The sequence below is a fragment of the Vigna angularis genome, chromosome 4 (genome assembly GCF_016808095.1).
Source record: "Vigna angularis cultivar LongXiaoDou No.4 chromosome 4, ASM1680809v1, whole genome shotgun sequence".
Classification (NCBI taxonomy): domain Eukaryota; kingdom Viridiplantae; phylum Streptophyta; class Magnoliopsida; order Fabales; family Fabaceae; genus Vigna; species Vigna angularis.
In genome coordinates this window covers 4,951,513-4,966,577 of record NC_068973.1, presented here as the reverse complement: position 1 = coordinate 4,966,577, position 15,065 = coordinate 4,951,513, and the positions used below count along the sequence as shown (strand labels likewise).

Below are 15,065 nucleotides of genomic sequence, written 5' to 3'. Positions count from 1 at the left end.
CAAATCAACTACATCAATTATACAAATAAACCAACTTTCATTATCATCAAAAACCAATACAACATATTAAATATCGCATATTTCTCATAGACAAACATCACAAAGACATATTTAACAATATATTTTAAAATATGTCAGATTGATAGTTAAACATTATGAAGGTGTAATAAACATTAAAAGTTATTTTTTTAATTTTTTTCAAGAAATTATTTCCCATATATAATCAAGAAAAAAAATCTTAATGACATTCTTATCCCAATAAATATTCAACTACTCATGCTATTTACAAATTGTTTGGAGTTTATTTTTTTTATGGTACACTTATATGTCAACGTAGCTCTTATGCTAGTGTCCATAACTGTGAAATAGTTCTTTTTAACAAGAAAAAATTGATAAATATCCCTATAATTAACTCTACCCTCCCTTTGCAAAATAAAATAAAAAAATAAACCCTTGCTACCATTTACAAAGCTTAAAAGTACAATAAATCTAGGTACTTAGCAGAAAAAAATGAAAATAATAGGGTTTAAAATTTGCAAAAACTAAAAAAAATTGAGAATAAAATGTAAAAGATCGTCTTAAACAATAAATCTCATAAAATGACGATAGATACTGAAAATGGAATAATTATTCGTACAAAAGAAAATGTATTTAAAATATTTAGAAAGGGAAAGAAGAAGACAGCAAAATAAAATAAAAAAGAGGTAAAAGAAGAAAAAAAGTACAAGGTTGTTGTCATTACAGAAGTCACAGGAAAACTCAATGTTCACATATTGACAGCCAACGACCTGAACGGAAATGTCCAAAGTCGAATAAAACCAAATAAAACGTTCATTTTCTCATTCTATTCTCACACAACATACGTATTTTCTTTTTCCTTTTTTTTTCTTTGAATAAACAAAACGTTCACATTCCCACACCCCAAGAAGAAGGCTTTTGCTTGCAGATTCTCTTACTCCAGCTATTAATACTAAACACTCTCTCACTCTCTCCAAAGCGGTTCTTCACTACCAAAAGGTCTTTGCTTTATCACTGTCTCTCACTTGGGGTGTCTCATTTTCTTTTCTGAACTGGAACCGCTAAAGGGGAAGTCTTGAGCTTGAGAATGAAGCACGCTGGTTGGTGAGGAATTGTTGTTGTTCATTTCTGGTGGGGTGGTTTTGGATCCAACTGGGTCTTCAGCTTTTGTGTTGTTTTTTTAGTTTCCCGAAGAATCCTTATGGGGAACATTTATCTGGTACATTTGACGGTGGTGGTGGTGGTTTTCCTGGGGGTGTTTTTACCTTGTTTGTGTCAAGGGGATTCAGACGATGATACCACTGCTGTGTATGTTGTTACCCTTAGACATGCTCCTGTTTCTCATTACTATGGTGAGTTGAGAAGAGAAGTTAGTAGCTTCAAAGATGCTGCTCCTGCTCCAGGGAGAACCCAATTTAACAAACCAAGAAGGTATCCCCTCACACTAACACAGGCATGGTTTGAAGGTTTTCTGTGGGGCTGGGGGTGCTGATTGGTGTCTTGTGTTTCTTTGTTGTTTTATGGAAAGAAATTGCTTATTTCTTTTTGTGTTTTCCGTGAAGTGTTGGATGGTGTGCTCATGTGCCGTATTCTTTGAAATCATAGATTTTTTTTTTTTTTTAACTTTTCCCTTTTTTTTTTTATTTGGTCCCAAATCATTGAGGTTTCTTGTGGAAGCTGTGTTTTGAGTAAGATGAAAAGCGTTTGGTTAAATGATTGCTTATCATCTAGAGATGATAGGTTTTTGTTTGAAACGTCTCATTATATTTGTTAATGATGTTCTCAATTCTCAGTGCCTTGTTTCAACCTTTTTTTTCTTCCAATTTAGAAAGTTTTTATAAAACATGGTGCATTAATTTGACATATGTGATCCTGTTCATTTCATTATCCTTTTGTTTTGAAGGTATGACAATATTACTAAGACAGATAAGAGATATGGCTCTTACATTTCCCAAGTTCATGATTCTCTGTTGAAGAAAGTGTTAAACGGAGAGAAATATCTGAAGCTCTATAGCTACCATTACCTGATAAATGGATTCGCTGTGCTGGTTACTCAGAAACAGGTATGATATTAGTTTTAATCATCGCAATTATGCTCTTAGTTTAGAAAAATATGACCAGTTACATTTTTGTGTTGTTCTTTCTATTGATGAATTGGCTTCGGTGTCGGTGCTCTCAATGTTTAAAAATTTCAAATATTGTTTATTGATTTACTGCAAGTGAACACATTCTGAGCTGTTGATTGATAATTACTGAATCATGAAGGCAGAGAAACTATCAAGGAGCAGTGAAGTGTCCAATGTGGTTTTGGATTTTTCTGTAAGGACTGCGACTACACATACGCCACAGTTTTTGGGTCTGCCACAGGGAGCATGGTTTCAAGAGGGAGGGTTTGAAACTGCAGGAGAAGGAGTTGTTATTGGGTTTGTTGACACTGGCATAGATCCAACACATCCTAGTTTTGGTGATAGTAAATCTAATCATCCATATCCTGTTCCTGGTCATTTTTCTGGCATCTGTGAGGTTACTCGCGACTTTCCATCTGGTTCTTGCAATAGGAAGCTTGTTGGGGCCCGCCACTTTGCTGCTTCAGCCATAACCAGAGGAATATTTAATTCAACTCAGGACTATGCTTCTCCCTTTGATGGTGATGGTCATGGCACGTGAGTTCTTGGCTTTTCTCTATGGATGTTATGTTTGGTTGTATTATCTTACATGGTCCATACTCTTGATTTCATCCAACTACTAATTGGATACATAATTGGGATATATGGTTTGTTTGTTGGCATCTGCTTTACAATCATGGCTAATCCATGGTGGCAAAGTCTAAGCTGTCAGCCTTTGTCTCAACTACTGGTCTACTATTGTCACATGTTATCAGTCAGTTTTTTCACTGTACCTTAATTATGTTTTTGATGGATTATGTCCAGCTTATATATGTCCCTCAGAACCTTACAGTAACGTGTTTTCTCCTGTTTCTTGGAGTGTTGATCATGTTCTGAAAATTGGAACTGTTATAGCCCTGAATGTTTTTTAAAATATGAATTGAAAATGAACCGATGTTTTCATGTTTAACTGTCCCCAAAACTTTTTTAGTCACAACATAATTATTTATCTTTACTTCTCTTTTAACTAAATACCCTTTCTGATGTAACTAAAATACACAGGCATACAGCAGCTGTTGCAGCAGGAAACCATGGGATTCCAGTCATTGTTGCTGGACATCACTTTGGAAATGCTAGTGGGATGGCTCCTCGTTCACAGTAAATAATCCGGAACATGTCTTCGTTATTTTATTTTATTTTGTTATCATAATTTTTACACTTGTAGTAATCTGTTGGATCTATAGATATGCATGATGCTATGAGTTGTGCATTATTCTTTAACATCAACCTTAATGATATGTAAATTACATTCTTCGGAGTGTGATGATTATTTTTTCGCTATAGTGCTTAACTGGGCATGTTAGTAGTTCGTTTGTGCTGTTCCACAGATGTTTTACTTTTTTTTTTTGTATTAGATAAAATGTTTTTGTTTTCCTATTGACTTGGTTTGTGTCTTTTTGGTCCAAAACTGTTAAAACTTGAAAGTAGGTAATAGGGTGAAATCTATAATTAGTTCTCATACAATTCTCAGGTGATTTTTTTTCCACTTCCATTCCTGAAATTTTTACTAAACAATGATGAATATATTGAAAAGGGCCATATACTAACTCACTGGATCTATCTCAACCACAAAGTTAGTTGAAGAAAGAAGGGTTGCCAAATCTTATAAAGCTCTTTGGGCTTGAATTGTGAATCATGCGTAGGCCCACCTATCTTGTACTGAAATCTAACTTTTTTATTAGAAGAGTGGGGGCAAAAGGGATTTACCACTTGGTCATAGAGGCTTTCATACAATGTCAGAAACAACCATTCCAAAAGTTTAAATGAGGTAAAGATATATGAATTGTTTTATATTATATTTCTAACATCTACAATAAAAATGTTAGAAGCTTCTCTTGCAAGAGAGAAAAAATACAGTAGTGGCTTCAATTTAATGGTTAAGAAAAGGGAAACTAATTTATGAAATGGACCAAAGGACTAGATTTGAGAAGAAATGGTAAACAAAAATAAAAAATGAAAAATCCAGTTAAAGCTAAACAAATAGACATTTCAGTAAGGAATGCACATCAGTTACTTTATTCTCTCATAAAAGTGATTAACTATGGGCTGAAGCTTATGATCTCATGAGCATGGCTGATCTAGTGGTAAGGATTTTTGTTGGTGCCTTTCTTCGTACATAGGCTAAGTACAACAATAACTTCACTTTCCACCGTGTTTTAAGTGTGAGACCTTCAGATATTTATTACATATTAGGAGTTCTGGTTCCTTTTTTAAAACCTGGGGTGTGCATGAATTTCTTCGAAGTACATGTCCTTAGTCAAATGGAATCCAGTTTGTATTGGCGCCTAAAGACAGAAGCAAAGCTCCCTCTGCTGTAGAATCAAATTTCTAAACCAGAAAAGATATTGTTGAAGGATGTGGTGTGGCCTTCACCCATCTCTCTTCTCCCCTCAACATTCACCCTTTGATTGCCCTACATTGTTCCATATCATAGAATGTGTCATTTCCATAGCATTAATCATTCAACTCGACATTACTTTGTTTTCTGACAACAGCAAACAGGTAGGTCTTTTAAAATAGGTTATCTTTGGAGTTTATAAAAAGTTATAGAAATTGTGTATTTAGCTTTGTTTTTTCTATTTATTTGTTTCATTTAACCTTCATTGGTTTCTTTTTCTTTTAAAAGACAATTTATGCTTGTATTGCATTTCAATCTTTTACAGCATTGCTGTTTACAAGGCATTATACAAGAGCTTTGGAGGATTTGCTGCAGATGTCGTTGCAGCAATTGACCAGGTACATTTTTAATTTTTCAGACAAGTTATATATTGTTGTGCAAACAATTATTTTGTGCTGGTCATTTTTTCCCTTCTATGTTTTTGATTCTCCCTAGAATATGTTTGTGTAAAATAGTTCAATTCCCTAATTAAGTATATAACTGTTATCTATTCTTCAAGGGCTTGCTTTTAGCAATGTATTCCATTTTTCCCCTACCTCAGTAGTGGTGAAGAGCACTTTTTCACACTGTTTTAGGATTCTTATTTAACCTCTTAGGATCCCTGTCATTTACTCACTTTTTTGTTGCCTTTACAGTCTATTATCTAAAATTGCTTTCAATTTGTTTTTCTTGTAAGACTAATCGTATGATTTTGCAGGCAGCTCAGGATGGGGTTGACATAATAAGCTTGTCAATTACTCCTAATAGACGTCCTCCTGGTGTGGCAACTTTCTTCAATCCAATAGACATGGCTCTGCTGTCGGCTGTGAAGGCCGGTATTTTTGTCGTGCAAGCAGCAGGAAATACTGGACCATCACCAACAAGCATGTTCTCCTTCAGTCCATGGATCTTTACTGTTGGTGCTGCCTCTCATGATCGGGTTTATAGCAACTCCATATTTCTTGGAAATAATGTGACCATACCTGGAGTTGGTCTTGCTCGTAAGTTTCTCTATTCCTGGATTTCCTCCTTGGTTTAACCAAATAGTACTAAAGAGCTTCGATGAGACTGTTGTATCATTTCTTATTGATGATAAAATTAAGTGGAAAAAAAATACAATGTTAATGAAGGTTGGGACCAGGGAGCTAGGATTCACTGTGTTATTGGGATTTTTTGTGCTTGAATTAACTCTGGTTGCTTATTATACTTTACTGAACATGAGCCCCAAACAAGAGAAAAAAATAATCTTAAGGTCTATTATTGTCACTCACTATATTGTGGACAATCAGTTCTTGTGCTGTCAAGGATTTCTGCTTAAGAATGATAGATTAAATATCCTCCTGTGGTAATTAGTTATAAGATTATTCAATTGTTAACACAGGTGTTTATTATTTCTTTAGCATTTTTGCTGGGATTGATTTATATGACCCTTTTTTTCATTTATTATTATTATTGTTTTCCTCAGCTGGTACAGATGAAAGGAAACTTTATAAACTGATTCATGCACATCATGCATTGAGCAATAATGACACAACGGTTGCTGATGATATGTATGTTGGTGAGTGCCAAGATGCAAATAAGTTCAACAAGGATTTGATCAAGGGGAACCTCTTAATGTGCAGCTATTCAATTCGATTTGTGCTGGGACTCTCCACCATCAAAAGAGCCTCAGAAACAGCCAAAAATCTTAGTGCAGCTGGTGTTGTCTTCTATATGGATCCCTATGTGATTGGTTTTCAGCTTAACCCTGTTGCAATGAAAATGCCAAGCATAATAATTGCTTCCACTAATGATTCCAAGGTGCAGTGTTATCCATTTACCTTCTCAGTCTTATTTGCACGTAACTATCTGGGGAACATAGAGGGAAATGACATGGAATTTAAACTTGTGTTTATTGGACACAACATATGTCTATAATACAACATAGAAATTTGTACAAAATGAACATAAAACAATTGTTAAAAGTGAGTAAGAGGCATTATATACATCTAAAATGCTATTGGAATAAAAGTTTGTTAAATAGAAGTAGAAGAATTATAATATAATGCCAGAGAAGTAGTTAAAAAGTCTGACATGAATAGGTCTGATATGGATAATTTGACTACTGTTTTGAAGTGTGTGTGCACTTCCTTGATGTCACGCTCATTTTGTTTTTTCCATTTTTCTTGGGCTTGCATTTTACGATATATGGCATCTTTTGATGTATTGTTTATTTACTTAAAAGCATTCTGCTGTCTTTGTAAAACAATGCATGAATTTGGCCAATGTGTTAGGTAACTTGTGTTTCTCTACATTACATATGCACGAGGAATAACTCCCTGACAGTTTCCTGGTTTTTTGACATGGTCAGATTTTAATGCAATACTACAATTCTTCATTGGAAATAGATGCAGTTTCAAAGAAAATTGTTAAATTTGGGGCTGTTGCCAGTATCTGTGGTGGACTAAAAGCGAACTATGGCAGTGCTGCACCCAAGGTAATGTATTACTCTGCCAGAGGACCAGATCCACAAGACAGTCTTCCTCATGAAGCAGACATTTTGAAACCCAACTTGTTAGCTCCTGGAAGTTTTATATGGGCTGCTTGGAGTTCTGTTGCCGCTGATTCCGTTGAGTTCCTAGGTTTGTAATGCATACAAGATTACACTAGTTTAAGGATCTCTTTTCATATGTCAAACACAACATCTTTTTAAGGAATAATCTGATATGTTTTTGTTTTCCATCCATGCTGATTATGTCAAATGCATTCTCACATCTGCATTTCCAGCAGGTGAGAATTTTGCATTGATGTCTGGCACAAGCATGGCTGCTCCTCATGTTGCTGGTCTTGCTGCACTAATTAAGCAAAAGTTCCCGAGTTTTAGTCCTGCAGCCATTGGATCTGCACTTTCCACTACAGCTTCTCTGTATGACAAGAGTGGTGGGCCAATAATGGCTCAACGATCGTATGCCTCTCCTGAACTAAACGAGTCTCCAGCAACTCCTTTTGACATGGGAAGTGGTTTTGTGAATGCAAGTGGAGCACTGAATCCTGGTTTGATTTTTGATTCCGGTAAGTCACTTCAGCATTTCAAGTTTCAAAGTATAAAAAACGGCATGAAATTCAACTATGATTGTGGTTTGTGCTTAGTTAATCTTTTGAACATTTTGCATAAGCTACTCTCTTATGATGAAAAACAGCAATTCAAATTTTCATTTTTTTAGTTAGACTTTAAAACCACTAGATAATATCTCATTATAGTCATCATATTGGAAAAAAATCCTTATTTTTTGGTGTACAATGGTAGCAACAACCTTTGAACCTAGGATCTTATGTAAACTAAGAATTTCTGTAGCAAGAACTTAGGTTGCATAAATTTATTTACCTTTTCCAATTTCCAACATGTAAGCAGTATGAGTTACACAGCTCGTTTGTTTCCCTATAAAAATATCCATTGAAAATCTTACTGATATTTGAATAAAAATGTATTACAATTTCTATGACTATAGGTTTTCTTTATTCTGAGAAGTTCCTCTGCCCTTTGAAGTTGTTGAGTTTATGTGGGGTGTCAAATTGTTCAATAATTGAATAAGTGAAGTGGATAATGTAACTGCAATTGTCCACTTGTAATTAAGTATTTTAGACTAGTTTAAACTTAACTTCATGTGAAATTAATATATTTATGATTTTTTGTAGGTTATGATGATTATATGTCATTTCTATGTGGCATCAATGGTTCATATCCTGTGGTGCTAAACTACACTGGTCAAAATTGTGGACTCTACAATTCCAGTGTGTATGGTCCTGATCTGAACCTGCCCTCAATCACTATATCAAAGCTGAACCAATCTAGAATAGTGCAGAGGACAGTCCAAAACACTGCTCAAAATGAATCATACAGTGTTGGTTGGACTGCTCCTTATGGAGTTTCATTGAAAGTGTTTCCAACTCACTTCAGTATTGGCAGTGGTGAGAAGCAGATTTTGTCTGTGCTCTTGAATGCAACAGTTAACAGCTCTCTTTCCAGCTTTGGGAGAATTGGGCTGTTTGGGAATCAAGGTCATGTGCTAAACATTCCAATTTCAATCATGGTTAAAATCTCATCTAACACCACTACAAGTTAATTGGGTATCACTGATTCATTTTGAGGAAAAATTTAGATAGTGGTTTTTTAGGATGCTTTTTGAATGTTATTCTTGATTCAGAATCAGAGTCTTATACGAGAATAACATTGAAACTGTCTAGGATTCATCTTAGCTTTTGTTCTTCATGTTTCTTTTCTTTTTGCTTGCCTATTTTTTCATTCATTATCATGTAAAGAAGTTAAAGGTTCTTGTATAGATACTTATAAATGGGATCAGTTCCTGATTCTTCTGCATCACCACCATTGTTGATTCTCTTGTGGTAGTTTCTAAATTGTTTCTTTCTTAATTAATGGTGGAAATGCTTGTGCCTCTTGTTTAGAATGTGATTCATCAAATGGATGATGATATATGATGGAAATTAAATGAATTTCACTTAAAAAGTTTGTCTGAAAAAAAAGAGGTTGGGAAGTTTGCTAAAATAATTTTCATTTGTTTTTTGATATGAAATATTTATGAGCTTTTGTAGAATAAATGAATGTAATTTTCATTTTGTCGTATTAATTTTTTTCTTACCTGGAATTTGAATTTACAGAATCAAATTTAATTTAATTACTTACTGGTTGATAAGTTATGTATTTTCAATATGATATTGAAATTATAAGTAATAATAATAACTATTATTCAATTATTTAAATATTAAATAATTAGTGGATTCAATCTGATAGAATTTTATATTTCTTAGATCGAATTTAATTTAATCTTTTGCTAACTGAGTGATGAGTGTTATATTTTGAATTTGATATGCAAATCTAGATGAAATTATTAAATAATGTGAACACTCAATTGTAAGTAAATAAATAAAAATAAAAGAATAGAAGAATAATAATTAATAGTGGGTAGAAAAAAAAAGAAAAAAATGATAAAATAAATTTTCTTAGAAAAAGTACATTAAAAAATATTTTTGAAATATTAAGTTTGGAGGTTTAATATCATAATAATTTGAATCAATATATATCAATAATGATAAACAATAATTAAAAATAATATATTGATATTATACTATAATTTGTTCCGTTAATTTCTTTTTAAGTAGAGAAAAAAATATGATTTTAAAAATTGAAAAATTTATGAGAATAATTATAATGTCTTGAATATTATTATTTGATTTGTTTTTCTTCAACCAATATCATTTCTTTTCTATTTTGTTTATTGTGAGTTAATTTACAATTAAAACAATATTATCATAATATTACACTATCTGTATATAAATATACACCTTCTCAAAGAAAAGGGGACCGAAAAAAAAATGAGAGATGTAGAAATAGCTAAGAATGTATGTCATCTCCACACCTTTTTGTTTTCTTTTGATTGTACTTTGACATTTTTTCTTCAAATAGACATTATTTTTACTCTACACAAATAATGTGTTTTTTAAAATCATAAAAAGAATATCTTTCCTCTCGTCTCTTTTAGTATTGGTTAGATCATTCGCATAACGTGATATTTATAAAAAAATAATAAATAAATCATTCTAAAAATAAAAAATATTTTCTTATCATGTATTTTCTTTTAAAAAAATAATAAATCATAAAATAAAGAGTATAAGTACCGACCTATGGTCGGTTTGTTTCTTTTTTCCCACAATTCTTAAAATAAAAAAATACAAAATCTTTAAAACAAAAAAATGACAACATTATTAAACAAACCATTTTTTTGTGAACTATGTTATAAGTGATTTTCCATCCTAAATGTACGTAGGAGCAAAGTTAGTCCTTGTCGAGTTCACTTTTCAAAAATCTAAAACTATCCATAATAATTTTCAAATAAATTTATAAATATTGGGTAGGGTGTTAATACTTTCGCTACGCGTAGCCGATTTCCGAACTCAAAATCCAATTTTCGTAGACCATGTCTTATTTTATGATTTTTCATAGTTTTCCAAAATAAGTTATGGTGGCAACTCCCAACATTTTTTTTTAAACAATTTATTTCGGTTCGCCGTCCTGTCGTAATTCCGGTTGCGACAAATAATATTAATAATAGTAAATAATAATAATAGTAATAGTAATATTAATTAGTTAATTATTTAAATATTAAATACTATAATGTATTTGTTTCAAAGTCTTCATTAGAAATCTAATAAAAAAGTGTTTTAAAATTACACATTTTATTAGAAAAATAAAACCAAAACTTATGATTTAAATGATTAAATTTATTAAGAGTTGTTCTGTTGTAACAATCTTAATAAAAATACAACCTAATCTAAGAAAGTTTTTATTTTATTTTATTTTATCGAGTTAATAATGAATTTATCTAGATTTTCAACTCCAACGCTATACATTCTTAATTAACAAAACCTAGATTAATGTGATAGCATATCGAATTAAATTAAATTTATTTTAGCTAGTTAAATATTCTTTAAATACGTCCTTTCATAGAGCATATCACTATCGGCATTAAAGTAAAATCATTCAATTACAAAATCGAATTAAGCTTAATATTCGATACACCATTAGTAACTTGCATAATCACAAACATTACCCGCATGCTCAATGATAACTTCAAAAGTCAAATAAGATTTTATCTGTAATTATTAAATAATGTATAATATTTTTATATGTTTTGGGGCTTAAATAATTTTTTTTGTTACGTACTTCGATGCTATTTTTGTGTGGGTTAAGGTAAACTGTTTATAACCCTTCGACAAATATTTGTTAGAAGTAATTTAATGTTAAGGTTATTTAAAGTTTGATCAGTAAAAATAGGTAATATTGTAATAAATGTATAATAAAAGTTTTAAAATCATATTTTTAATTTTTTTATAAACTAATTATAATTCAATTTTCTTTAAATATACGTGTTTAGACTAATTATATATTTAATTGATTTTGATAATGACTGATTAATTTCTCCATGTTTTGACATAGGTCATATTATTGCTATCGGTATATACCGAGAATATATTATATTTTTTATATTAGTATTTTACCATATAGGAAATAATAAGAAAATAAGATGTAGAATATATAAACTTAAATTATTAATATTTGTATAGAGTACATCTATGTTCTCTATCAAAGATAATTCTATTTAAGTTGATAATTACTTTTGTTTATTATTTATTATTCCGTTTGCAACAAATTTGATATCCGAAATAGAATAGAAACCCTAGCGAGAAAAATTGTTTGCAGAAAAACCATGGCGGGTGAAGAGGGAGCTGGGAAGAAGAGGATGGTGACGGAATCGCTGGGATGGCTAACGGAATCGTCGATAATGCCGAAGAAGCACCGAGCCATAGCGGGCGTTGGCGCCTCCTCAATCGTTGAACTGAAGGCAGAACTTTACAAGTCTCAGGAAGATTCCAGAAAGTCACGGGAATTGTCAGGTCCTGATGTGGAGTATCAACGCGCCAAGAGCAAAATCGCTCCCAAAGATCCCTTATCCGTCAAAAACCGTGGCGTCGATGCACGCGCTCACAAGTATCGTATCGTTCCTTTACTTTCTTTTCGTTTTTTGTTCTTATTTATTCAGTATTTTGATGATTATTTGGAAATTGTGGTGATTTTGGTGTCAGGGACAAGCTGGAGTTGAAAGCAGTGCGTGATGGAACGGCGAGCTATGCGGCGCTGGAGAGGAAGGCTGAACTGTATGAGAAGTTGGTGAAGGGAGAGTTGTCTGACGAAGAGGATCAAGAGAAGTATTGTGTGGACTTTTTTCGTAAGGGCGTTGAGCATGATGAGTTGCCACCGCCACCACCAGCGCTACCGGGCCGCGATGTGTTGCTAGAAAAAGATGATGGTGCTGTTAGGGATGATGATGGTGATGCTTCCTTGCAGTTTAACTTGAAGCCTGTTGGGCCTGGGCGAACGGTTGGAGCTTTTGACACTGCTGATTATAAGCGCAATATTAGGTATGGGGTTCATGTTTTTCTCTTGCATTATGTGATTGGATCTCTTTGTTCTTAGATTAAGGTTTTGTTTGGACAAATTTCTTTATAAGCACTTCTTACTGAAAAAAAGAAACGAGCTTCTCTGTCAGCTACAATTAGTTAAATGTACACGTTAAAAATAATAAGAGGCTATAGGAGAGAACTTCTACAATAGGCTAGTTTTAACTAATGAACATTTCATTTTTTCTTATTTTTCTCTTAGAAGCATGGTGTGTCAGTGGATTTTCACGTTTGATTTGATACCCGAGCCCAACGGAAGCTATATATATGCTTACAGTTTTCATGTTTTGGATCCCTATTGTATGGTTCTAATGCTTAACCGAACACCCTATTTGCTTGTATGCTATGGGTTTGCCTTGTGGAGTTTCCTTGTCTAGAAGTTTTACTTCCATCAAAACTAGAATAGGAAAACTATGGCAGTATTATAATCAGGGTTTTAAATCATTTGCTATAGTGGCATATAAGAGCAGCACCTGCCTCTCACAGGGGGCTTCTGTAGGGGAGTGGTTTGGTGATGTGGCTTAGCGGATCAAATAACGATCTGATATCAACTATAGTGGCACTGCCTGTTGATGCAGAAGAACCCTCTGAACATAGGAAATTAGGACCTTCTGGGGTGCTGTTATTGAGATTTCATTGTCCAAAAGTGAATCCTTAGCCGTAAATGATGAAGATGACTTGGATTTAGAAGATAATAAATGATCATTGGATTTTTTCTTGTATGTTTTGTTCAACATGCATGACTTTTTTTGTCCGTGATATAGTGGCGCATCCATGATATAGCCTCCAAAAACCCAGTTTAACCCTGTAACACCATCATTTGTTCTTTTTCGGGGTAAAATATTCCACAAAAAAGTTGTCTTTGATTTGACTTTTGTTATGTTCTTCTTTTATTAATTTCACCATTATCTTTCTTATTCTTAGTACTTTTGTTCTTCTTGCTCCTACTACATTAATGGTCATTGTGTGTGTGCACTGACTTATTATTTATCATGAATTTCTTTAAATTTGGGTATTTTGTTTGTGTTTTTAGTATTTGTGTGTGTCTTACATTAATTGAGATTTCTTTAAATAGTGGCACACACACACACACACTATTAGCTTGTATTATAATATTTTAAGTTGTGGTCATCTCTCTTCCCGCTGTAGCATTGTTAGAGTTGGCCACTACGAGGTGCTATCTGATATAGATAACTAAACTATACTTGTATACTGAAATTGTTGACTGTTCCAGAGCTATATTTTGTTTTTGCCGGTTTGGGCTGGGTGAGTTGTAAACTGGCCATGGTCCAAGTTCACTTATTTTGCATGAAACTATATTGAAGAGAGAATATTAGAAATTTGTAATAATTATGATGTAGTGTTATAAAGTGTTAAGGTAATACACTAGTAGTAGTGTAAGTATCAATTCTTCCTAGCTTGAGCCTGTTGAATAAATGGAGTACAAAGATCTCCCGTTTGGTCTTTTTGAGATAAACATGGTGGCTACAGATGAACAAGGTTATATACATTTTATTTTATTTTTTAAAATTGAGGGCGAGGTCGGCTTCTGCTATGTTTTAATATTTTCATGATTTTTCTTGGTTAATTATCTCACTAAAATGGTGAGTCTTTGTTAATCTAATCGTTTAATTGATCTTGATTGGTAGGGAAGTTCATGAAGAAGTTAATCAAGCAAGAGAGAAGGCTTCTGAAATTAAACTTAGAAGGCAGGAGCAGGTGGCTGCTCATCGTGAGAAACTTAAACAAGCCTATCTTCGAAAGAAGGTGGAACAACTCAAAGCCTCATCTGTTATATCTGGATCTGAAAATAAACAAACGTGATGAATGATGAATGCACCAATATAACTTACGAAGGCTAATGTTGGGGAAACAATGACTTCATTATGAAAAAGGCACGAGGAGTTGAAAGCTGACCAAAATGCTCATCATTGTCCATTAAAGCTAAAGCTGCAGCATTGGGAAATTGGACTGCATGCAATGGAAAATGGCCTCATAAGATAAAGGAGAAAGAAAATGAAATGAAAAGAAACATAACTTTTTTTTCTGTTGTAAATGGTGTAATTGGACCATAGCAGATTACATGGAATATACCATCGCACCTTGTGTAACCTTGAGAACAAACAACCATAGTAAATTACATATTCTTCACATTACTTTTGTTCTAATGCATCCATAACTGAGCTAAAATATCAGTATGATATCTGATACTTCAGCTGCAGCAATTACATATGTAGATCATATATCCAACCGTTTACAATTGTAAAACGAATGCCAACAAGCTAGTAAATGGGATGAAAACATTATTTCACTTATTTGCCTGTACACACAAAGAAATACATAAAAATGAATACAATAAATAAAAACTTATCTTTTAACTTATATCCTTAATTAAAATTTTTAATACAATTTCACGAGTTTTGCTTAATATGATCATATATAACTAAAATGTTTTTTATTATTTTTATAACAATCTTTTAAAGTTATACAAA

At 32.8% G+C, this 15,065-nt stretch overlaps 2 protein-coding genes across 3 annotated transcripts; both read left to right on the top strand.

The window, feature by feature from the left end:
- The first annotated feature begins 858 nt into the window (after positions 1–858).
- On the top strand, positions 859–8,917 carry LOC108319477 (subtilisin-like protease SBT2.2). Of its 2 annotated transcripts, none has more exons than XM_052876806.1 (10): positions 859–1,449; positions 1,922–2,081; positions 2,284–2,681; positions 3,186–3,281; positions 4,847–4,919; positions 5,279–5,561; positions 6,026–6,360; positions 6,911–7,181; positions 7,327–7,611; positions 8,236–8,917. In XM_052876806.1, the coding sequence occupies exons 1-10, from the start codon at positions 1,220–1,222 to the stop codon at positions 8,661–8,663; spliced, it is 2,559 nt and encodes an 852-aa protein (XP_052732766.1). In that variant the 5' UTR covers positions 859–1,219; the 3' UTR covers positions 8,664–8,917. The 2 variants fall into 2 exon arrangements, with proteins under 2 accessions (XP_052732766.1, XP_052732767.1); XM_052876807.1 differs by having other exon boundaries at positions 860–1,449; positions 7,330–7,611.
- Positions 8,918–11,753: 2,836 nt separating this feature from the next.
- Positions 11,754–14,770, top strand: LOC108319439 (uncharacterized protein At4g18257). The gene is made up of 3 exons (XM_017550576.2): positions 11,754–12,103; positions 12,199–12,534; positions 14,223–14,770. The coding sequence occupies exons 1-3, from the start codon at positions 11,823–11,825 to the stop codon at positions 14,395–14,397; spliced, it is 792 nt and encodes a 263-aa protein (XP_017406065.1). The 5' UTR covers positions 11,754–11,822; the 3' UTR covers positions 14,398–14,770.
- The last annotated feature ends 295 nt before the right edge of the window (positions 14,771–15,065 follow it).